This window comes from Physeter macrocephalus, unplaced genomic scaffold (genome assembly GCF_002837175.3).
Source record: "Physeter macrocephalus isolate SW-GA unplaced genomic scaffold, ASM283717v5 random_25, whole genome shotgun sequence".
NCBI lineage: Eukaryota > Metazoa > Chordata > Mammalia > Artiodactyla > Physeteridae > Physeter > Physeter macrocephalus.
In genome coordinates this window covers 49,212-70,326 of record NW_021145308.1, presented here as the reverse complement: position 1 = coordinate 70,326, position 21,115 = coordinate 49,212, and the positions used below count along the sequence as shown (strand labels likewise).

General features: G+C 57.6%; 3 protein-coding genes across 7 annotated transcripts; 2 read left to right on the top strand and 1 right to left on the bottom strand.

Moving 5' to 3' along the window:
* Nucleotides 1–110: 110 nt before the first annotated feature.
* Nucleotides 111–2,279, bottom strand: ROM1 (retinal outer segment membrane protein 1). 2 transcript variants are annotated; one of them, XM_007109945.4, is made up of 3 exons: nucleotides 1,367–2,279; nucleotides 740–986; nucleotides 111–627 (listed from the first exon to the last, which is right to left on the bottom strand). In XM_007109945.4, the coding sequence occupies exons 1-3, from the start codon at nucleotides 1,954–1,956 to the stop codon at nucleotides 409–411; spliced, it is 1,056 nt and encodes a 351-aa protein (XP_007110007.1). In that variant the 5' UTR covers nucleotides 1,957–2,279; the 3' UTR covers nucleotides 111–408. The 2 variants fall into 2 exon arrangements, with proteins under 2 accessions (XP_007110007.1, XP_054938122.1); XM_055082147.1 differs by having other exon boundaries at nucleotides 408–627; nucleotides 1,439–2,279.
* A 198-nt stretch (nucleotides 2,280–2,477) lies between these two features.
* Nucleotides 2,478–11,802, top strand: EML3 (EMAP like 3). 3 transcript variants are annotated; one of them, XM_024133389.3, is made up of 22 exons: nucleotides 2,478–2,802; nucleotides 3,638–3,809; nucleotides 3,889–4,146; nucleotides 4,241–4,354; nucleotides 5,391–5,458; nucleotides 5,629–5,752; nucleotides 5,968–6,138; nucleotides 6,300–6,369; nucleotides 6,456–6,566; nucleotides 6,809–6,904; nucleotides 7,255–7,410; nucleotides 7,564–7,705; nucleotides 8,127–8,278; nucleotides 8,361–8,486; nucleotides 8,571–8,702; nucleotides 9,156–9,223; nucleotides 9,769–9,857; nucleotides 9,929–10,026; nucleotides 10,146–10,233; nucleotides 10,761–10,859; nucleotides 11,147–11,277; nucleotides 11,364–11,802. In XM_024133389.3, exons 1-22 carry the CDS (start codon nucleotides 2,781–2,783, stop codon nucleotides 11,565–11,567), a joined length of 2,691 nt encoding a protein of 896 aa, XP_023989157.1. In that variant the 5' UTR covers nucleotides 2,478–2,780; the 3' UTR covers nucleotides 11,568–11,802. The 3 variants fall into 3 exon arrangements, with proteins under 3 accessions (XP_023989157.1, XP_023989156.1, XP_028339149.1); XM_024133388.3 differs by having other exon boundaries at nucleotides 3,886–4,146; XM_028483348.2 differs by lacking the exons at nucleotides 7,564–7,705; nucleotides 8,127–8,278 and having other exon boundaries at nucleotides 2,479–2,802; nucleotides 3,886–4,146.
* A 337-nt stretch (nucleotides 11,803–12,139) lies between these two features.
* On the top strand, nucleotides 12,140–20,672 carry MTA2 (metastasis associated 1 family member 2). Of its 2 annotated transcripts, XM_024133356.3 has the most exons (19): nucleotides 12,140–12,623; nucleotides 13,382–13,449; nucleotides 13,862–13,955; nucleotides 15,554–15,671; nucleotides 15,805–15,868; nucleotides 16,108–16,225; nucleotides 16,502–16,604; nucleotides 16,790–16,889; nucleotides 17,064–17,252; nucleotides 17,356–17,430; nucleotides 17,550–17,608; nucleotides 17,771–17,868; nucleotides 17,985–18,124; nucleotides 18,392–18,620; nucleotides 18,817–18,906; nucleotides 19,243–19,361; nucleotides 19,467–19,609; nucleotides 19,834–19,973; nucleotides 20,455–20,672. In XM_024133356.3, the coding sequence occupies exons 1-19, from the start codon at nucleotides 12,596–12,598 to the stop codon at nucleotides 20,499–20,501; spliced, it is 2,022 nt and encodes a 673-aa protein (XP_023989124.1). In that variant the 5' UTR covers nucleotides 12,140–12,595; the 3' UTR covers nucleotides 20,502–20,672. The 2 variants fall into 2 exon arrangements, with proteins under 2 accessions (XP_023989124.1, XP_023989125.1); XM_024133357.3 differs by having other exon boundaries at nucleotides 12,141–12,623; nucleotides 19,834–20,672.
* The last annotated feature ends 443 nt before the right edge of the window (nucleotides 20,673–21,115 follow it).

Below are 21,115 nucleotides of genomic sequence, written 5' to 3'. Positions count from 1 at the left end.
TTCTTGCATTTGATCCTTACCAGGTCAAACCCCTGGAGTCCTGGCTTCTCCATCAGACGGAAATCAGTTCTCTCAGGGCCCCCACCCCCTTGAAGAGAAAGATCAGTGGCTTCAGTCCAAAAGCTTTATTGAGTCTGTGCACCAGAAGCAGCCTCCGGTCCTTCCCGTGTCACTTTCCCACCACCCTGTTTTCTTTCTGTTCTTCCCTGGTGGTTCTGGCCAAGGGCTAGGCCCTAGGACACCTGGTTTTCTCTCCTACCGCAGTCCAGCTCACTGACTATCCTTAACCCTCTAATCCCCGAGATCCTTCCTCCCCCACCTGGAGCCTATAAGGAGTTGTGAGGTTTCCAGTCTTGTCCATCCCTCCCCTTCCCCCCACCCCTCATCCCCACCCCAAGCTCCAGGCCACTAGGCCTCAGGTAGACCCTCCTTGGGAGGTTCCTCTCCTGGTGGGGCCTCCTCAGGTGCTGGCCTGCGGGCCACCCCTCCCTGTAGCCATGCTGTTTTCAGCATGTCTTTCAGCCCAGCAGGAAAGAGATAGCCCTGGGCCTCTCCCTCCCCATCGATGACTCCTCCGAGCCCCTCCAGTGCTGTTTGCAGGTACCGCAGGCCCAAGAGTACCAGAGTCTGTGGGGAAAGCAAGGGGCAAGAGGTCAATGAGGGTCAGCAGTTCCAGGGGCCCCTGGGTTGGAGGTGGTGAGGAGGCCCAGAGGAGGCCTCAGACACTTTGCTGACTCACCTGCAGCAGGAAGGTAACAGCCAGCATGTTGCCCAGTATGCTCGCCAGCCCCTGCAGGTGCCCCAGCAGCACCTCATGGCATCCTTGGGCCCAGAGGTTTAGGTTGGGCTGTTGGGGATCAAAGAGGGGGTGGGCGTGGGGGTCTGAGAGCTGGCTTTGCAGGCAAGGTCTGGGTGAGTGGGGATTACAGCAGGAGAAAGGGACCCCATCAATCAGATACAGGCCTTCCACATTGCTCTGGATCCGGCTGCAAAGGGAGGGGCAGGGGTGTTAGGATGTCTGGAGATAGAGGCCTGGGGGAGAAGCTGCAGGGCACAGGAGTTGAGAAGGGAAAAAACAAGTGAGACATTTATGACTGCTTTACTATGTGCCAGGCATGCATAATTCGTTTATCCTTACAACAACTCTGTAAGGTGGTACTTTTATCACCTCCAGTTTACAGACAAGCAAATGGGCCCAGAGCAGTTTGGTAACATGCCCTGGGTCACACAGCTAAAACATGGCAGAGCTGTGCCCCATTCTCTCAATCACTAGACTCTATTCATTGCCTGTCTGGGTGAGGTGGGGTTTCAAGGAAGGAGGAAGAGGAGAAGAAGGAAGAGGGAGGAAGAGAAGCAAATCACTCACTCAACCACGTCCTGGTCATTGGGATCCAGGTAACGGTTGCTGACCCACTGGATCCCAAACCAATCCTTGTACCCATGGCGCCCGCAGCAGTGGTGCTTCAGCTGCAGCTCATCCAACAGCCGTTTGGCTTGACAGCGTCCGGGGACCTCTGTGTCCTTGTAGTTAGCCAAGGCAGTCCCCAGGCCCTCCTCCAGTCCTGTGTCCAGAGTCCCAGGTAAAGCCAGGGCTAGCCCCAGGGCAAGAACCAGGAGCCCCCCGCCACCAGCTGTGCCAGCCACCAGCAGTGGACCCAGGACCCCTCGCCAAGGAGGGTATTGAGCTGCATCCAGACTGGCCCTGCTGGCTCCTGAACCCACCAGTCCTGTGCCCAGAGCCACTGCACTGGCTGCCAAGGCAACCTGGGGCAGGACAGCGACCGGGCAGGAGGGAGCCAAGAAGGTGCCAAGGTGCCACAGCTGGACCAGGAGGTGCCCGCTACAGAGGAGGGTGAGGCCACCGACCAGCACCAGCAGCCAGGAGAGGAGCCAGAGGCCCTGCGCCAGACGGATGCGGGGCTGGAGGGGCAACACCAGGGGCAGCACCGGCGCCATCTCCCATCTCTGCCCAAGGGACAGCAGAGCTGTCAGGGACAGGGGTTGGCCGCGGCAGGATGCTGCGTCAGCCCAGCCCGGCTTGAGCTGGGCTAATGCCACCCTGACCCCAATACCCTGGGCATCCTCCCGCCACAGCCTTAATAACCCTCTGCCCTGTCCCCTGCCAGTCCCAATTCGGGATGCCTTGGCCTTGCCCCTTAGGAAAAGCCCCGCCCCCAGGCAAAAAGCCTATTTCGTGACCCCGCCCCTGCCCTCTCGCGGAAGTGGGGAGGGGCTGGTCGGTTCTGCCTCGACTGGCTAGGGGCTGGCGGCGGGAGACCTCACGGCCCGCGCTCTTTCCCAGGTCCCCAGGGAGGCCGAGGGCCAGGATCCCGGAAGGGCCTGGAGGGCGGTGGCCGGAGGGGGCCGGGGGTTAGCGGGTTGGCTCCGCCCCCGAAACGAGCTGCGAGGCCCGGACAGGGAGGGGTTACCAGGCGGCCCGGCCCCCCCCCTCCCCTCCCGCGCTTCCTGGCGGCTTCGCGTCCGGCGCCTGTTTGTGCTGCGGCGCTGGGGCCCAGGACGGCCCCGCCACCCCACCCCCGGGAGCCGAGAGCGGCCCCGGGAGAGTCCGAGGCCCCGGCGGGCCCCGGAGCCTGCGGCCCCCGCCCCACAGCGCCCCCTCCAGGCCCTTACCCCACGCCCGACAGCGCCCCCGGGGGGTGGCTCGGCTCCCTTGCGCGCGCGCCCCTGGGTGCTTCCCTTTCCCCTCTCTCTGGCCATGGCCCCCGCGGCTTAGTCGCCTCCTCCTCCGCCACCGCCGCTCGGAGCAAGCCGGGGGCCGGATGGACGGGGCCGGGGGGCCCGGTGAGTACGGGGCGGGGCGGGCGGCGTGCCCCTTCCCAGAGCGCCGGCCGGTCGGGCGCTGCCATTGCCCGACGGCTGTTCGGGGCGTCCCCGCGTACTCCTCGGCCCCGGGGGCTCTCAGCATCCTCCACTGTTCCTCAGGTCGCTCTCCCTAGTTACTTGGGTCCTCCAGCTGTCATTTCGGACTTCCCCAACGTCATCCTACCTCCCGTGTTACTCTGGGCCCCTCGAAAATTCCCCTACCTCCTGTGTTACTCTGGGCCTCTTTTCCTGGTATTTTGGGTCTTTTTACTTCTGACCCCCACTGTTACCCTGGGACCTTCGCTATAACTCTTCTCTCCACTCATACCCTCTCCTGTCACTCTAGATGTCTTCTCCTTCTCTGAGTCCTCAGGATGACTGTACTCTTGTGTCCCCCCCCCAACCCTTTTCTCCGGGTGCTCCCTCTCAGTTTCTCTGCCTTCTCTGGAGACCTGAGCTTGCTCTGGGCTGGGCCCTGTCGTCCCTCACCAGCACTGCGCCTCTGCCTGTGGTTCCCACGTTCCTCGCCAGTACTCCATATTTTCCCTCTGGTACTCCATGGTAGTCCCTGTCTTTGCGGAGGCTGGGACGGCAGCAGGAAGGGAGCTTTGCCAGGTTCCTCGCCTGCCCTGCCACAAGGAGGCCCTTGATCCTTTACCACCGTCTCCTCCCCTCTGGGAGCGCATCCAAGCCTGGAGCTGCTCGAAGGGGGCCGGTCCTGTTGGACAAATGCACAGCTGGGGGCAGAGAGAATCCCCTCAAGCCTTTCCCCAGGTGGTGGGTACATTCTGACTGCTTCTTGCCCCTTTCCCAGGTGAGGGCCCTGCTCAGGAGGCCCTGCAGTCCTTGAGCCGGCGGCTTCAGGTTCAGGAGAAGGAGATGGAGCTGGTAAAGGCAGCCTTGGCAGAAGCTCTTCGCCTGCTGCGGCTGCAGGCGCCTCCCACCTCCCTGCAGGACCCTGGCACACCAGGCCCTACAAGGGACAGGTACATGTTGTCAAACCTTCTTCCTCCCCTTTGCCGGGGCCTCCAGGGGCATCGGGTTGATGCACTGTCTCCCCAGCAGCCCTGCAGCTCCCCCGGGACTGCCACCCACATGCAGCCCCTCCTCGGTGAGCCGAGGCACCCAGACAGAGACAGAGGTGGAGACGGAGTCATCCCCTGGCCCCCCTGGCCTGAGCAACGGGCCCGCAGCCCCGCAAGGGGGCGGTGAAGAGCCTGGTGGGACCCAGTCTGAAGGAGGGGGCAGCAGCAGCAGTGGCACTGGCTCGCCGGGCCCCCCAGGGCTCCTCAGGCTGGTGCAGCCCCCACAGCGAACTGACACGTGAGTGTCCTGCGGCAGAGGCTGGGAGGGGAGGGAGGAGTGGGGAGCACGATCCGAGGGAATGACTTTCACCTGCTCACTGTGCTCTGACCAGGCCACGGAGAAATTCTTCCTCCTCCTCATCCCCCTCAGAGCGGCCTCGCCAGAAACTCTCCCGGAAGGCAGCTTCCTCGGCCAACCTGTTATTGCGGTCAGGGAGCACAGAGAGGTGGGCGAGGCTCCCCTCCCCCCACCCCGCCCCACCCCAGGCTCAGGTTCTTGACTTTCCACATCCCTCACCTCACTTCCCTGGGTGGGGTGGGGGGGACCTCATTGCCCAACAGGAGGAAAGGAACAAGCACTCCTGGGGCGCCTGCTGTGTACCCGGCACTGTGCTAAACCCTCGACCTCCTCCATCTCATTCAGTCCCCACGACATCCTTGGGGGGTAGGTGGTCTCATGCTGATCATTGTCCAGGTGAGGAAGCAGGCTCAGAGAGGGTAAGTCATCTGCCCGGGGTCACACAGCTAGAGCCAGGATTCCAACCCAACTCTTCCTGACTCCAGTTCCCCTGCCCTTTCCACCATATCACAACATAACCTTCAAGATTCCAAGAGGGTTTTCCAAAAGCACCCGTGATTTTTCATGGGTGATGGTCCTCAGAGTCTCAGCCTTCTCCCACAGCCCAACGTACCAAGCTTTACTTCTAGAGAGCAAGGGGAAATCCTAGTGGCTGAGCATAGTTGTCTCAGAGTGTGTACAGGCCCCAGGACGCCTGAGTGTTCATTCTAGCCCTATCCTTGGTCTCTCTTTTATTCTCTGAAGTGAGATCGTCACCTTATTATCACCTAAGGACAGTGATCTTTGGAATTCACCTGTCACTTTCCCCTTGAGAGATGAGGACTATTCTTGCTTACCTCTCAGATCCCTGAAAGGCAGGGCTGATGTACATTCTGGATTCACTAAAGGCCCATTTTACAGATGGGGAAATGAAGCAGTTGATAGCCAGAGGCCTGGTGGTCTGGAGGAAAGTGTCACCCCACCCTGCCTCTTACAGGCTTACTCAACCTCTTTAGCCTCAGTCTTCCCATGCCTTAAATGCAGCTAAAAGTCCCCATCTGAGCCCTGAATGCTCACAATGCAAACTGAAAGTCTGCAGAGGTGACTGTGATCTCTAGGGTAACCTGCTTTCTTACGTGCTGCCGCTCCACGACTATGTCTTGGGACCTGACCCCAATCCCTGTGCTTTTCTTTCTTCGCAACAGCCGTGGGGGAAAAGACCCCCTCTCCAGCCCTGGGGGTCCTGGATCTCGGAGGAGCAATTATAATTTAGGTATGTATAGAGGGATCTGAAAGAACTTGGATGATGGGGTTAGGGTTTGGGCTGCAGCCCCAGGAGCTATCGTGGGGGACCTGTGAGGTATGGCGGGTTGAGTTCTGCTCTGGGTTTCCTGGAAGGGAAGCTACACGGTGGCGATTGACACCCCCTTCTCTTTTCTGTAGAAGGCATCTCAGTGAAGATGTTCCTTCGAGGCCGCCCCATTACCATGTACATCCCGTCTGGCATCCGCAGCCTCGAGGAGCTGCCCAGCGGCCCACCCCCGGAGACCCTCAGCCTTGATTGGGTGTATCCTGCCCCTTCCAGTCCCATGGGGACCACCCTTCCCATCATGGAACGCCCCCACCCCTTGCTCCTCCTGGGTCTGCAAGGAGAGTGAGACCTCTGAATCCCCCCCTTCCATCCTCTGCCAATGGCGCTGCTAGCCAGAGCTTTGTCTTTCTCTCCTTTTCCTCATGGTGCTCTTGATCTGACCCTTTCCTTGACCATGATCCCTACTCCAGTTACGGGTACCGGGGTCGTGACTCCCGCTCTAATCTGTTTGTGCTGCGCTCTGGGGAGGTGGTCTACTTTATCGCCTGTGTGGTGGTGCTGTACCGGCCCGGGGGAGGCCCAGGGGGTCCTGGAGGTGGCGGCCAGAGACATTACCGGGGGCACACGGACTGCGTTCGATGGTGAGGGTCCTAGGGCTTGGTAGTGGGCAGCTCTAGGCATGGGGATGGTGGGCTTGGAAGGAAGAGGGTCTGGGTGGGTGTGGAGGAGCTGGAGAGGAGAGTGGCCTGGGTGGTCTTGAGAGACCGACCCCCTTCCCTAGAGTGTCTCCTCCCCCACTTAGCCTGGCTGTTCACCCTGATGGTGTGCGTGTAGCCTCAGGACAGACAGCCGGAGTGGATAAGGATGGAAAGGTAAGGCCACAGTCAAACGCCAGGCAGACAGGATGAGATTCCAGCCCAGCTGTCCTTCACACCCCTGACCCCTTCTCCTCCACCAGCCCCTGCAGCCTGTGGTTCACGTCTGGGACTCAGAGACGCTGCTGAAGCTGCAGGAGATCGGCCTGGGGGCCTTCGAGCGGGGTGTGGGGGCCCTGGCCTTTTCAGTTGCGGTGAGCTGGCCCCGGCGCCTCGAGGCCCCCATCTTCCTCGTCCGGGAACCCCCTCCTTGTACTTCACCAGGAAGCCTCAGAAGTCCTGGCCTTCCTGAGCCCCACCCAGCTGGTTCTCCTAAGAGACAATGTGGCCCCTTCTGCTCTCTCAGCCTGTCGTGAAACCCCTTGCCTAATTTGGACCGTGAACCCTGAGACCTCCAGGCCTTACTCGGCCCCTCTATTGTGTCCCCCATCTTCAGGATCTGGGTGCTTTCCTCTGTGTGGTGGATGATTCTAATGAGCACATGCTGTCTGTGTGGGACTGCAGCCGGGGAACGAAGTTGGCTGAGATCAAGGTGAGGTGTCCAGGTGGCCTGCTGAGGTGCTGGGAGTGGTGGGGTGCAGAGAGCTCCAGACTTCCCCGTACCTCCTTTCTGGCCTGGTCCCCTGGAGCAAGCCTCCTAGCCTCTCTGAGGCTGTGAAGTGGGGACCACGGAGGTTCTGCCCTTGTGAGGGACACCGTGTTAGGCATTAGTGAGCGAGTCACTGACAGTAGCGCTCTTAGGGGACCAGGGCCTTGGAGGAAGGGTTGTCCTGAGGGTTCTGGACTTCTGCAGAGCAGTTGTCAGGATGCCAGTTGAAGAGACTCTGGTCGAATGAAGGTGCCCAGGGCTTGGGGTGGTTGAATCCAGTATCTTCCCTTCAGAGTACAAATGACTCAGTCCTGGCCGTTGGCTTCAACCCTCGCGACAGCAGCTGCATTGTCACCAGCGGGAAGTCCCACGTCCACTTCTGGAACTGGAGTGGTGGAGCAGGGGTTCCTGGGAACGGGACCCTCACCAGGAAACAGGGTGTCTTTGGGGTGAGGTGTGGATGGGTGCAGGGTGGTGGGGGAGGGCAGAGTGGCGATGGAAGTCTTGGTCTGAGTACTGTAGACCCTGATGCTACCCAACTCCCAACTGTCCCGAGACTTGTAGTGTCTTTGACCTCTGCTCTCTGCTCGCCTGGCCCCTAGAAATACAAGAAACCCAAGTTTATCCCCTGCTTTGTGTTCCTTCCGGATGGAGACATTCTCACAGGGGACTCAGAGGGGAACATTCTCACCTGGGGGCGGAGCCTCTCAGATTCCAGGACCCCAGGCAGGGGTGGGGCCAAAGGTATGTGATTCGGGGTGGCATCTGGGAAGGCTAGTTCCCCAGAGGGTCTGTGAAAACAGAGGAGAGGATTTCCCATCCTTTTCCTGTGAGAATTGATTGTGCTCTGTCAGAGGGTGGGGCCCTCTGGGGGGCTAGTCTAGGAGGGCAGGGGGCAGCACGGCAGAGAGGGCTGCTGGGGCTTTGGAGTGTGCCAGATCCTGGGTTCAAATCCCAGTTTCGCCCCTAGTTGTCTGGCCTTTAGGAAGTTACCTCACTTCTTGGAGCCTTGGTTGTCCAGTGTGTAAACTGGGGAGAAGAGCCGAGGATCAGACTAGGCACTCAGCAGCTGGCAGTTATTACTCTATTGTGACGGCCTAGGCTGCTCCTGTTCCCTACTTCCCTGCACCCCAAAAGCATGACCCACCCAAGACTTTGCCAACAGAGACCTATGGGATTGTGGCCCAGGCGCACGCTCACGAAGGTTCTATCTTCGCCCTGTGTCTCCGGCGGGATGGGACCGTGCTGAGTGGTGGTGGGCGGGACCGCCGGCTGGTCCAGTGGGGGCCCGGGTTGGTGGCCCTCCAGGAAGCTGAGGTGAGGGCTGGGCTGGGGTCAAGGGAAGGAGAGGGAAGAGGAATGGTCAGTGGGCCCCTGACTTTCTGCCACCACTCTGCAGATTCCTGAACATTTTGGGGCCGTGCGGGCCATTGCAGAGGGCCTTGGCTCTGAGCTGCTGGTGGGAACCACGAAGAATGCATTGCTGAGGGGAGATCTGGACCAGGGCTTCTCCCCTGTAATCCAGGTTGGGGGGGCCAAGGGTTCGAGGGAGCAGGAAGGGAAGGGCTGTTGGGGAGGGGCAGAGGTGACAGCACATGCTCTGCTGCAGGGTCACACGGATGAGCTCTGGGGGCTCTGCACACATCCCTTCCAGAACCGTTTCCTCACCTGTGGCCATGACCGGCAGCTCTGCCTGTGGGATGGGGAGGGCCATGCGCTGGCCTGGAGCATCGACCTCAAGGTAGAGCTCTGTGTCCCCGGATCCTCAGTGTCACGCCCACCATGACCCCTGTGGCCACCACTCCTTCCCCAAACCCCCTTCCCTTTTGCTCCCAGAGGCAGCCTGTTTGTACTGGTGTGGCTGTACTGGCTGCTAAAATATTCATTCTTCTGTACTGATGCCTCCAGTGCCCCCTGAGCAGTGCCCTCCCCCCAGCCCTTAGACGTCCTCTTGATCCAGCAACTGATGGTTAATCTCCGGCACAGCTGAGGGGGTGTCACTTCTGGTTGTTAAGTGTTTTGAGTAGCACCTCTGCTTAGGCTCCAGTGATACCCTGCCTCCATCCCAGGTTTCCTGTCCCTCTCATCCTTGAGAGGAGGAGGCTTTGACATTGTTATCGAGATGACAAGGTATCCATCTTAGTTCCCTCACTAGAAAGGCATCTTCTTGAATTCACCTTTCCCCCCCTCCCAGGAGACTGGTCTCTGTGCTGACTTCCACCCCAGTGGGGCAGTTGTGGCCGTAGGACTGAACACAGGGAGGTGAGAGGGAGCCAGGACTCCTGGGAGGGGAAAGCAGGAGGTATGGGAAGGGTTTCTGGTAATGGCGGGGGTGGAGGAGTGTGATCGCTGCCTGCTCAGGAGCCCCAACTGCACCCTCCCTCTTCTCAGTGCTTTTCCCTGCAGCCCGGGTCTCCCCTGCTCTCCTGTGGCAGCTGTCATCACACCCTCCCCCATCCATTCTCCCCTCCAAGCCTGGGAGTGGAGGAGGTGGCAGCTCAGGCTAGAGAAGCAGCGGGGATGGGAGGGGCATAGGAGAGACTAACACAGGGAAGTGACAGGCTTAACAGACTCCACAAGGCCCTGGTAGTTGGGCCCCTGTTCTCCCTTTCAGATGGCATCAGGAGCCCCTCAGCTTTTATCTGCCCATAGCCCCTTCTCACTTTCCAGCATAAGACTGCAATGATAGATAACCTGTCTACATCATAGCCTTCCTTTTGGTGTCTCTGAGGCTCTCTGACTTGCCAACCCCTACCCTGCTCAGGACAGGTATTCTCACACCTGCTTTCCACCCCCCTCCCTTCTAGGTGGCTAGTTTTGGACACAGAGACCAGAGAGATCGTGTCCGACATCACTGATGGCAATGAGCAGCTCTCAGTGGTCCGGTACAGCCCAGGTGGGAGCCACCCCCACCCCGGACCTAGACTCATCCCTGGCCCTTCCCTCTCTGAGTGACTGTCTTTGTAGATGGGTTGTACCTGGCCATCGGTTCCCATGACAACATGATCTACATCTATAGCGTTTCCAGTGATGGTGCCAAGTCCAGCCGCTTTGGCCGCTGTGTGGTGAGGAAGCTGGGGTGGAGGGCGGGGCATTGCCATAGCAGGTAAACTAATGTACTTTAGGAGGGTGAGGGGATGGGAAATGGTGGCTACATTGTTAGTCTCTTGACCCTTGCTCCCAGGGTCACTCCAGCTTCATCACTCACCTTGACTGGTCCAAGGATGGGAACTTCATCATGTCCAATTCTGGGGACTATGAGATCCTTTATTGTGAGTGACAGTAGGGGAGGGCATGGGGAGAGGGTAATAGGGGTGGGTTTTATTTATGTGAGGGGGCTCCTGGTTGGGAGGGGATGAAGGAGAAGATGTGGGGGAACTCCAGTTGGAGGGGCAGTCAGACAGGGAGGTGGAGATGGGTTTGAAGTGGAGTCAGAATTCTACACATAGGAGAAAGGTTGTCATTTGGACAAACCACACACACAGTTTTGCACCATGTCTTGTTCCCACAAGGCCTTGCGGGAGTTGAAAAATGCACCAGGAAAAGATTGTTTTGGAAAAGTTTCTCAGGACAGGTGTCGAGGGATTGATTATCAGGGGAGGAGGAACTGATGAGAAACAGGAGAACTTCAGCTGAGAACTCAGGAAGCACATGGCGCTGGGTGTTGCCCTGGGCTGAGGGCTACCACCCTGGCCAGATCACGTGCCACCGCCTCAAGCCAGTCTTTCCAGCCCTTCCGTGGCATCTTCCCCACTGAGGGCAGGGTGAGAGCTGAGCTGGGTGGGCTCCCTCTCCCCAGGGGACGTGGCTGGAGGCTGTAAGCTGCTGAGGAATCGTTATGAGAGCCGAGACCGGGAGTGGGCCACCTACACCTGCGTGCTGGGCTTCCATGTCTACGGTGAGCAGGGGCCCAGGGCCGCGGAACCCTGTGGGAGCGATGCGGGGACAAGGTGCAGCCCGTCCCGGGCTCGCAGTGCTGGACAGGTGTAGAGGGGTGGGCGTCAAGCAACTGGCAGATCCAGCCCAGGAGGCCCCTCCGGCCGGCCCTCGGGACCGGGAAGGACTGCCTGGAACGCGCGGCCGGTGGGTGGGTGGGTGGCCGGGCCGCCTGAGCGCCGGATGCGGCGCCGCTCTGGACCGTGGGTGGCGGCCGGGAGGCCGGGCTGAGGCTGGCCGCTGCGCTAGGCGTGTGGCCTGACGGCTCGGATGGAACCGACATCAACTCCCTGTGCCGCTCCCACAACGAGCGCGTGGTGGCTGTGGCCGACGACTTCTGCAAAGTGCACCTCTTCCAGTACCCGTGCGCCCGTGCCAAGGTAAGGCCTCCCGGGGCCTCCGGGGCCGGGCGGGAGGGGTCCCAGGGCTCCGCGGCCGCTGTAGCTCGACCTTCCTTCCTGCCCAGGCGCCGAGCCTCGTGTACGGTGGTCACGGCAGCCACGTGACCAGCGTCCGGTTCACGCACGACGACTCGCACCTCGTCTCGCTGGGCGGCAAGGACGCCAGCATCTTCCAGTGGCGAGTGCTGGGCCCTGGGGGCGCGGGGCCGGCGCCCGCAACGCCCTCTCGAACCCCCTCCCTGTCCCCCGCCTCCTCTCTCGACGTCTGACCGCTGTCCTACGGGACCCACAGGCTCTGCAGCGTGGCCCCGCCCCACCCAGATTCCCCATTACCGGGGCCGACCCTGTCCTCGACTTCGAGACATTCCCCAAAGCGCATTTCCCTGGAGGGGGCGAACGGCACCCCTGCACACACTGTATAGACCCGCTGGCTGAGCCGGGCAGCCCCAGCCGGGGCCCTGACTCCCGCTGCCTGCTGAGGGGCAATAAACCAAAAGCAAAGTCGCCTCCCGGTCCTTTTGTGGGGCGCGGCTGGGCGCCTAGGGCCTTTGTGGGGATGGGGAGGAAGGAAAAGGGGAATGCGGAAAGGGTGAGGGAGAGTAGACCTTTCATGCAAATAACAGGCAAAGCCGCATGCAAATAACAGGCAAAGCCGCTTGCAAATAACTCTGAGAAGCGCAAAGGCGCTTCGAGTCTTTCGCGGCCGCATGCGGAGCTGCAGCACTCCGGCGAGGAAAGAGTTAAGCCCAACTCCTCTCCCCGCCCTCGGGGGCGGGGCCGAGCCGCAACGGAAATAACCGAGCGCCGGGCCGCGGTTGGCCGGAGGGAGCCGAACTTCTTCCGGAAGTAGCCGAGCTTTGAGGTCTCGTTCTCCGACCGGAGCCGAGCGCTGGGCCTTGTTCTGCGGATCCACCGAAGGTGTTCCGGAAGGAGGCGAACCCCGAGGCGGGCAGGGCAAGCCTTCGCGGCGGCCCTCCGAGTCCAACGTCTGGCGGGGCTCGGCGAGCGCGGGGGGAGCTGCAGCCTGGCCCCGGTCCGGCGGAAGCCGAGCTCCTTCCGGAAGAAGCCGAGCGGGCCGGCGCCGGCCTCGGCGTCCCGGGCTAGAGGCGGCAGAGGCGGCGGCGACAGCGCGGGCCGGGATGAACCGCGACGGCTGAGGCGGCGGAGGTGCCGGCTGCGCGGGCCCGACTGAGACTTCTGCGAAGCACCAGCCCCGCACTCCGGGCTTCCTTCGAGCCCTGCCCCAGTGAGCCTCCCGGACCCCTTTGTGCGGCCGGAGGCGGCGGCGGGAACGGCCATGGCGGCCAACATGTACCGGGTGGGGGGTAAGTACCGGGCGTAGGGGCTGCGGGGCCCGGGGCGGGAGAGGTCGGGGGCCGGGATCGCAGAGGCTCGGCACCCGGTGGCGCGGGGAGCCGCGTTTGGGGCGGCGTGGTCCAGAACGCGGACCGGAACCGGAACCGGGAGCACGGGAAGGGAGGGCGCGGGGATCGCGACTCGGCTGGGCACCGAGACTCCCGGAGAGGCTTCGGGCGGCCCGACGGCACTCGCGGGGCTGAGTCTGGGGCCGCCGGTGTCGCGGAGTGGGCTTGGGAAAGTGGTTCTGAAGGAATTGACAGGGCAGGCAGGGGGCGCGGAGGGCCGGGGCGACCGCTTTGCCACCTGCGGGGGAGCCGTTGGGAGGTTTCCTCTTCCCAGGCGTTATTGTGCGCCTCGGTTCGCAAAGGTGGGGGCCCTGCGCAGGAGTGAACAATTGCTCGCTTGGCCCAGACTGGGATGCAACTCCATCGCTGAGTGGTGGGGACTGCTGGGGAACCCCCTGCTTCTTGTCTCCTCCTGAAGGCTCACTTTTGAGTGAAGAGATGATTTTAGAGCTCAGTGGTAGGGGTGGAGGGTGGGGCATCCTTCCCTTATTTTCTGTTAGTCTCTCCACTTTCACATTTCCGCGTCCTCTCTACCTAGACCCTTATCTCCTTTTGGTCGACTCGGGCCTGCTTTCGCTCCTCCCACCCTGGTGCTCTGGTGCTCGGCTCTCCCATCTACTCCTCTGATCTTCCCGGTTCTTCCCCACCCCCTCCTACAGATTACGTCTATTTTGAGAACTCCTCCAGCAATCCTTACCTGGTTAGAAGGATTGAAGAGCTCAACAAGGTGAGTGGAGCAGAGTCCCGCCACCACCCCCACCAACTTCCTTTCTTCTGAGGTCTCTAACTTCCGGTGAATAGAGAGAGAGAGAGAGAGTGAGAGAGAGAGAGAGAGAGAGAGAGAGAGAGAGATAACACAAACCCTATCCTAAGTACCCATTCATATTCATTCATTCACTTATTCATTCATTCCACACATTCAGGAAAGGCTATTGAGAGCTTAGTGGGAACTTTGCTATTCTGTTTCTTGGGGGCCAAGGAAAGAGATTTGGAATTCTGTCCTTAAATGTAAATCTCTTGATTCATAATTTCTTGGGCTTTTCTTACATCCTTTAGACTTGTTCACTGTTGTTAGTCTCTTCTTTATGCATTCCCACTTTCAAATGATCAGTTTTCACCACCATTTTTTCTCCCCTTAGACTGCAAATGGAAACGTGGAGGCAAAGGTTGTGTGCCTTTTCCGGCGAAGGGACATTTCTAGTAGCCTCAACAGCCTGGCTGATAGTAATGCCAGTAAGTGTCTTTGTACCCCACCCCCGGCCCCCCATCTCCCCCTGCCCATGATCTGAAGCCTGCACATGTCCCTGCAGGTGTTTCTCTTGGTAGCATGCCCACGGCAGGGGTGTTAGTTTGTGGGTGGTAAATGCCTGGTCCGCAGAGGGAGGCCTGTTTTTACACGTTGGGTTGGGAGCAGGGTGGAGAGGCCATGATAAGGAAAGCCAGAATTTGGCTTGTGTGTGAGTGTGTATTTAAGAGATGATAGTATTTAAATAGGGGATGAGGAGGAGCTTTAGAGAAGCAGGACTCTTGGGGGACAGTTTTGGTTATGTTGGGACAATGGGTGGTGACTGTGAAGGTCAGGTGAAGAGGAAGAGATCGTACTTAGAAGTCTGCATAACAGGGAAGCAGGTTGTTCTTTTTTGTGGTCATGAGGTGGTAAGGATACATGGGTGGGAGAGAATAAATAGGAAGCCAGGAAAGTTTTCTTGCACTTTTCCTCTTTCTCACCTATCCTGGCTTCGCCATTACTCCACTTTACATCTTTCCCTTTTCTTTTTGTCCTATCCTACTTCTCTTTATGCTTTCATCATCTTTTCAGATACATATTTTTCCGTTTCCCTTAGTTTCTTTTTTTTTTTTCTGCTTTGGCTTTCTTTCCCCTTTCTCTTGTTCTTCCTAAATTATTTTTCTCATTTTAGGCTTTTTTGGGCCTTGGACATGAAGGGGTTAATGAGGACCTGGGCCTACCAAGTTCTCCGGCCCTCTGGGGTTTCCAGTCCCATCTGGCAGGGGCTGACCTTGGCCTTGTCCAATCAGAAAGGGTGTGTGGGGGGGTGGTCCCCCTTGCCATTAGGGCAGGGTTTCCGGAGCACACAGGCAGGCGAGAGGTGGAGCCTACTGCACACCCCCCTTTCTCCCTGAGGTTGGGAACAATGCACCAATGAGCCTGGGCCTTTGGCTCTTTTGCCCCCTCCCTGTTTGGTTGGCACCCAGCCAAGTTAACCCCTTCCACCAAGGTTTCAGGGCAAGTTGCAGCTCCTTGGGGAGGAAGGTGTTGGCACTGGCTTGAGAGGTACTGTCCTTGAAAGCCCCACAAACAAACGATTGTTAGCCAAGTAGAAAACAAGGGATAGTTAGGGTCGAATGTGACATTTAAGAGCCAAGTCTCCTGAAATTTGCAAAGAGGAACTGGTAAACACACTCCTGTGTGGTGCTTTTATTTACTTATTTTATTTGGATTTCTGGACCCCAGTCTAGTTTAGCAAGAGACAGGTGGGATATTCTTGCTGGGTCTCATGTGAGCAGATTTGTGCTGTATGAGTGGTGTCTGAGCATTGGCACCTGGGTCTTTGATGTATTTCTGTGGCAGTCTTTGTACTCTCAGCAGCTCTTCGCTAAGAACATTGATTAGTGATGGAGAGTTGGGAGGATCTGTAACGGGGGTGGGGGTGGGGAAGCTAAGAGGGAAAGCTGGTGGTGTGAGAGGCAGGTGCCTAGGGAATGTGAGAAAAACAAGTGAGACAGGAAATATTTTCCCTGGGTTAGAGCTTCTAAGGTGGCTTCTTTCTGAATTAGTTTCTGACTCGGCGTCTTCCTCCTAAATCTCCCAGGGGAGTTTGAGGAGGAGTCAAAGCAGCCAGGGGTGTCGGAACAGCAGCGACATCAACTGAAGCACCGGGAGCTTTTTCTTTCTCGGCAGTTCGAATCGTTACCAGCCACCCACATAAGGTATAGGCCGATCAGGGCCACTGTGGCCTGCATGCACTTATTTAGAAGGTGGAAAGGAGGGACTAGTGTATTGGAGCTGCTGTACAGAGGAAATGAGGAGCTCACCCAGGGTTTTCTGACCTCTCTCCTGTAGGGGGAAATGCAGTGTGACCCTCTTGAACGAGACAGATATCTTGAGCCAGTACCTGGAAAAGGAGGTGAGAAAGAGGTGTCGGGAGGAGAGGGAGGGAAGTGGGTATTGCCCTGAAAGGCAAGAAGAAAGTCTGACTGGGATGAGGTACAGGTTGACAGGCTGCCTGTCTTGGGAACTCCGGATACACCCCACTGCCCCCTGCCTATGAGGACGGCTGCCTCTCTTGGGAACTCTGGATATGCCCCACTGCCCCCTGCCTATGAGGACTGCTGCCCTGCTTACCTTCTCTCTTTCCATCTCCAGGACTGCTTTTTTTACTCACTGGTGTTTGACCCTGTGCAGAAGACACTTCTAGCTGATCAGGGGGAGATTCGAGTTGGTTGCAAATACCAAGCTGAGATCCCAGATCGCCTGGCAGAGGGTATGCAGCAGGAGGCACTGTATTATGGCTACGGGGTTCTGTAACATCAGAGTCTCTGAATGGTGTGCCCTGGCGTTGTGTGGTATACAGTCTGCATGGCTCTATGTTGTGAACCTGGCAGAATGGGACCTTAGGAACCGGAAAGGGGCAAATGGGCACATCGGGAAGAGAAGTCTGAGAGTTGAGGTGGCTGACAGAATCCAAGGAGGAGACGAGGTGTTACTTTGTCAAGACATCTGTTATCCTCCCCGATGATACCATTTCCCCATTCCCCAGGAGAATCTGATAATCGGAACCAACAGAAGATGGAGATGAAAGTGTGGGATCCAGACAACCCTCTCACAGACCGGCAGATTGATCAGTTTCTTGTGGTGGCCCGGTGAGGGGTGGGTGGATGGGGCAGATGGGCTGGGGGTGGTGTGGACATAGTTCTGATTCATGTTCGTAGAGATGGACTTTATTTATTTATTTTTTGCCTGGGTGTTGTCCCTTTTTCGCGTCTGGCTTGGTTCCTCAGCCCGCTCGCGCTTTTTTCTTTCCCTGACTTCTCACTCTCTCCCTTAGGGCTGTGGGGACCTTCGCAAGAGCCCTAGATTGCAGCAGCTCCATTCGGCAGCCAAGCTTGCACATGAGTGCAGCCGCCGCTTCCCGAGATATCACTCTGGTGAGCAGAAGTTGGTGGGTAGTTTGGTAGGCTGGGCTTTGTTGGCGACCTGCAGAGCCTTGGGATTCTGCGGGGAGGAGGGTATCTCCGAGGGAGTGGGAGTATTTAAAGAGCAACAGAGGAGTGGTGTTGAGGGTTTCAGGTCATCAGCATTGTTTCCCACCTTTCCTGTAGTTTCACGCCATGGATACGTTGCAAAGGAACGGCTACGACCTGGCTAAGGCCATGTCGACCCTGGTGCCCCAGGGGGGCCCGGTGCTGTGTCGGGATGAGATGGAGGAATGGTCAGCCTCAGAGGCCATGCTATTTGAGGAGGCCCTGGAGAAGTACGGGAAGGATTTCAATGATATTCGCCAGGACTTTGTAAGTGGATAGGGCTAGGAGGAGAGGTGGAAGAGGTGACAGGTGAGGGAACCAGGACCAGGGGCCAGATAGCAGCTCATCCTTCTTCCTTATGCCTCCTCAGCTACCCTGGAAGTCACTGGCCAGCATAGTTCAATTTTATTACATGTGGAAAACCACAGACCGATACATTCAGCAGGTAAGGTCTGGGCTGGGGAGGCTGGACCAGAGGCCTCCTACTCACCTTTGCCTTTGAAGTTGATGACATCCTCCCTGCTGAGATGCGCTGATCCTTTTTACTTTTTCTCCTTCCTGCAGAAAAGATTGAAAGCTGCTGAAGCAGACAGCAAACTAAAACAAGTCTACATCCCCACCTAGTAAGTGTGATGGGTAGGGGAGACAGGCATGTTTCCCTTCTCTGCCCCTAACCTGTGCTTTCCTAAGTGATTGGGGGGTGGGCCGGAGACGCGGTCAAATTATAGAGACAAAGTGGAAGTGGATTCTTTTCCTTGACCGGTTCCTGGTTTCTCCCCCATTAGCACCAAACCAAACCCTAACCAGATCATCTCTGTGGGCTCAAAACCTGGCATGAATGGGGCTGGATTCCAGAAGGGCCTGACTTGTGAGAGTTGCCACAGTGAGTTCCAGGGAGGGATAGGGATGCCGGGGGTGAGCCGGGCGTTTGCTCTGGCCCAGTAACCTGAGAGGCTCAGGTAGCCTCCGGACCATTCCCTCCTCTCCATGCTCCTGCAGCCACACAGTCTGCCCAGTGGTATGCCTGGGGCCCACCCAACATGCAGTGCCGCCTCTGTGCTTCCTGTTGGATCTACTGGAAGAAGTACGGGGGACTGAAGACCCCAACCCAGCTTGAGGGGGCTGCTCGGGGCACCACAGTAAGGATGGATGATGAGGGACAGGTTGGGGAGAGCAGTGAGCTAATTGATGTGAGCTTTAAGCGAAGGCCAGAACACCCAGCTCCAGTAAGGTGATGGCTTGACTGGGGTGGGGGTGGGGTGGTACTAGAGAGTGGTTGGGGAGCCAGGCAGGTTGGGATGGCAGCAAAGAGATCAGGCAGGAATAAAAGACCCTCCATGCAGAATGGAAGAAGGGAGCCTTGGTGACTGACTGTGTTCTCCCCTTTTCCTATGTCCTTCTTCCAGGAGCCACACTCGAGGGGTCATTTGTCCAGACCCGAAGCCCAAAGTCTCTCCCCCTATACGACCAGCGCCAACCGGGCCAAGCTGCTGGCTAAGAACAGGCAAACATTCCTGCTCCAGACCACGAAGCTGACCCGTCTTGCCAGACGCATGTGCAGGGACCTGTTACAACCGAGGAGGGCTGCCCGACGACCTTATGCCCCTATCAATGCCAATGCCATCAAGGCAGAGTGTAAGGGCAGGAGTGCTGGGGCTGGTGGCAGGTTCGGGGTTGCTCTGGCCAGAGACCAGTGTCTCTCTGGGTGTTTAAGGACAGTAGTTGGGATAGTAGGCCAAAAGGATTTGTTACGAGGTTAGGCATGGTTCCTGGCCCCAGAGGAGGCCTGAATAGTGAAGCCCCTTCAAAAGCGTTCATCTTTGTTCTCCAGGCTCCATTCGACTCCCCAAGGCCGCCAAGACTCCACTGAAGATTCACCCTTTGGTGCGGCTCCCCCTGGCAACTATCGTCAAAGATCTGGGTAAGGGTGGGTATAGGATGGGGAGCCTTTAGGGTGTGGTGTCCGGCTCCCGGTCCTTTTATCATCAAGATCCTTCTCTTCCCCTGCTTTTTTTTTCCCATTGAGTCCAAAGAGGTTTAGTCTAACAGACTGTACTTTTGTAGGTTAAAAATGTTATTTTTCACAAGCTATCCAGTATAACTATATACTGACTGATAAGATCATACTCATGTGTGACTTTTGAAATACTGGTGATTACTCTCCGGACCCCTCCCCCATCACTGCTTTTGGGGATGCATACAGAAGAGAAAGTGTGAACGTTCTCTAAGGTTTCCTTTCTTTTTTTTTTCCTGACAGTGGCCCAGGCACCTCTGAAACCAAAAACACCTCGGGGTACCAAGACACCGATCAACAGAAACCAGCTGACCCAGAACCGGGGACTGGGGGGCATCATGGTGAAACGGGCCTATGAGACTGTGAGTCGACAGACTGGGGTGGGCCAGGTTGAGTTGGGTGGGCTTTTATATCTGATAGGTGTCTGAGAGTCCCCTCTCTCATTGTGCTGCCCCATCCTTTTCCAGATGGCAGGAGTCCCCTTCTCTGCCAACGGAAGGCCTCTGGCCTCAGGGATTCGCTCAAGCTCACAGCCAGCAGCCAAGCGTCAGAAACTAAACCCAGCTGATGCACCCAATCCTGTGGTGTTTGTGGCCACAAAAGATACCAGGTAGGGAGCCCTCCATGGGAGGGGCTGAGAGGTTGACAACCTAGATTGGTGGATGTGGGAAAGGAAATAGGAAGGAGTATCTGAGCAAGACCAGCTCCACGAAGACTGGCTGCGGGGTGGGGATGTTAGGAAGGAATGGGCTGGAAGGTGGAATTGTAGTGGAATGTGGGGTTTCATCTTGAAGGTCTTTGCTTTTTTTATTGCCCCCTTCTCTTCCTGGCCAGAGCCCTGCGGAAGGCTCTGACCCACCTGGAAATGCGGCGAGCTGCCCGCCGGCCCAACTTGCCCCTGAAGGTGAAGCCACCACTGATTGCAGTGCGGCCCCCAGTCCCTCTTCCTCCATCCTCACATCCTGCCAGCACCAGTGAGCCCATTGTCCTGGAAGATTGAGCATCTGTGGGGAAGGGAGGTGGGCTGAAAGCTAGAGGGTGGGTGCACAGGGCACCTAGCCTCCCTTCCCTTTAGTATCAAAGGGAATGAGGAGTGAAGGAGGGAGGGAGCAAGTGAGTGTGTCCTTGGAGGAGTTGGACGCCCTCTGGTGTTAGCACTTGGAGGCTTGTCCCCTTCCAGTGCTTCTCCATGCCTGGTGGTGGAGGGCAGACTGCAGGAACTGGCCCATTGTGGGAACCTAGCCTGTTTTGGGGGGTAGGACCCACTGTTGTCTTGGACAGTTTGGGGGGGAGGGTTTTTAAATTTTTAAAAAATTTTGCCTCCCTTTGTGAAAGGGGATGGGGGAGGGGAAGAGTAAACAGATATCAGGTGGTGGTATCTGGTTGGGGGAGGGGGGGCGTGCACTGCCATGACTGCCATGGTCTTTTTTTTTTTTTTTTTTTTTCCTAATTGAGGGTTTCTCTTCCTGTCCGGTGTCCGGACTTTCCTATTTGGAGTTTGAGGTCCCTAAGCTGGTATCAACCCCAGCCTATGCTCGCTCTTTCCTTCCCTCCCCTTGTCCCCTCTGCCTTTTGTACGCCAGTTCTCAGAAATAAAGACCTTTTGTCTGTTTTTTTAACCTCGGATTCTGTAATTGGTTCTTATAGTAACAAATAAAAAGCTGTTTTCTTCAGCTCCTCCTGGCTCAGCTATTCTCTGCCGTGTGCATGCGTGTGTGCGTGTGTGTGTGTGTGTGTGTGTGTGTGTGTTTGTGAAGGTGCTTCTTATTTCCTAACTCTTACTCCCCTCTCCTTTTTACTTAGGGGATTCTGGGAGTTGTTAGAGGCCAGAGTAGGATGTAGCCCACTTTGGGGTGTACCGTAGGATCATATCACCTAGCTCTGTGGTGTATTTGCACAGACTGCTGCTTCAAGGATCCCCAAGGGCAGCCTCAGCAACTGCCTTGATATTGGGGCCCACTCTAGTGCAGTTTCCTCCCTTTTTAGGTTTGGGAGACAGATTAGACGTTTGAGCTGGTCCCAACAAGAGGAGCACCTTAGGAGAGAGAACGAGAAGTTAAGCCTACTGTGTGCTCCTTGAGCACTTTCTTTAGAGATGGGGAAAAGCCTCAGCAGT

What these genes read in the sequence shown, in the direction of transcription:
- MTA2 (XM_024133356.3), top strand. Translation starts at nt 12,596, where the DNA reads ATGGCGGCCAACATGTACCGGGTGGGGG. An exon ending in CCCAGATCGCCTGGCAGAGG is followed by an intron (nt 16,226 to 16,501) that starts GTATGCAGCAGG and finishes CCCATTCCCCAG; the next exon opens with GAGAATCTGATAATCGGAAC. An exon ending in CTCACATCCTGCCAGCACCA is followed by an intron (nt 19,974 to 20,454) that starts GTGAGCCCATTG and finishes TTCCTAATTGAG; the next exon opens with GGTTTCTCTTCCTGTCCGGT.
- ROM1 (XM_007109945.4), bottom strand. Translation starts at nt 1,956, where the DNA reads ATGGCGCCGGTGCTGCCCCTGGTGTTGCCCCTCCAGCCCCGCATCCGT. An exon ending in AATGACCAGGACGTGGTTGA is followed by an intron (nt 987 to 1,366) that starts GTGAGTGATTTG and finishes CTCCCTTTGCAG; the next exon opens with CCGGATCCAGAGCAATGTGG. An exon ending in CTGTTACCTTCCTGCTGCAG is followed by an intron (nt 628 to 739) that starts GTGAGTCAGCAA and finishes CTTTCCCCACAG; the next exon opens with ACTCTGGTACTCTTGGGCCT.
- EML3 (XM_024133388.3), top strand. Translation starts at nt 2,781, where the DNA reads ATGGACGGGGCCGGGGGGCCCG. An exon ending in GGACGGGGCCGGGGGGCCCG is followed by an intron (nt 2,803 to 3,637) that starts GTGAGTACGGGG and finishes CCCCTTTCCCAG; the next exon opens with GTGAGGGCCCTGCTCAGGAG. An exon ending in GCTGGGCTTCCATGTCTACG is followed by an intron (nt 10,860 to 11,146) that starts GTGAGCAGGGGC and finishes CCGCTGCGCTAG; the next exon opens with GCGTGTGGCCTGACGGCTCG.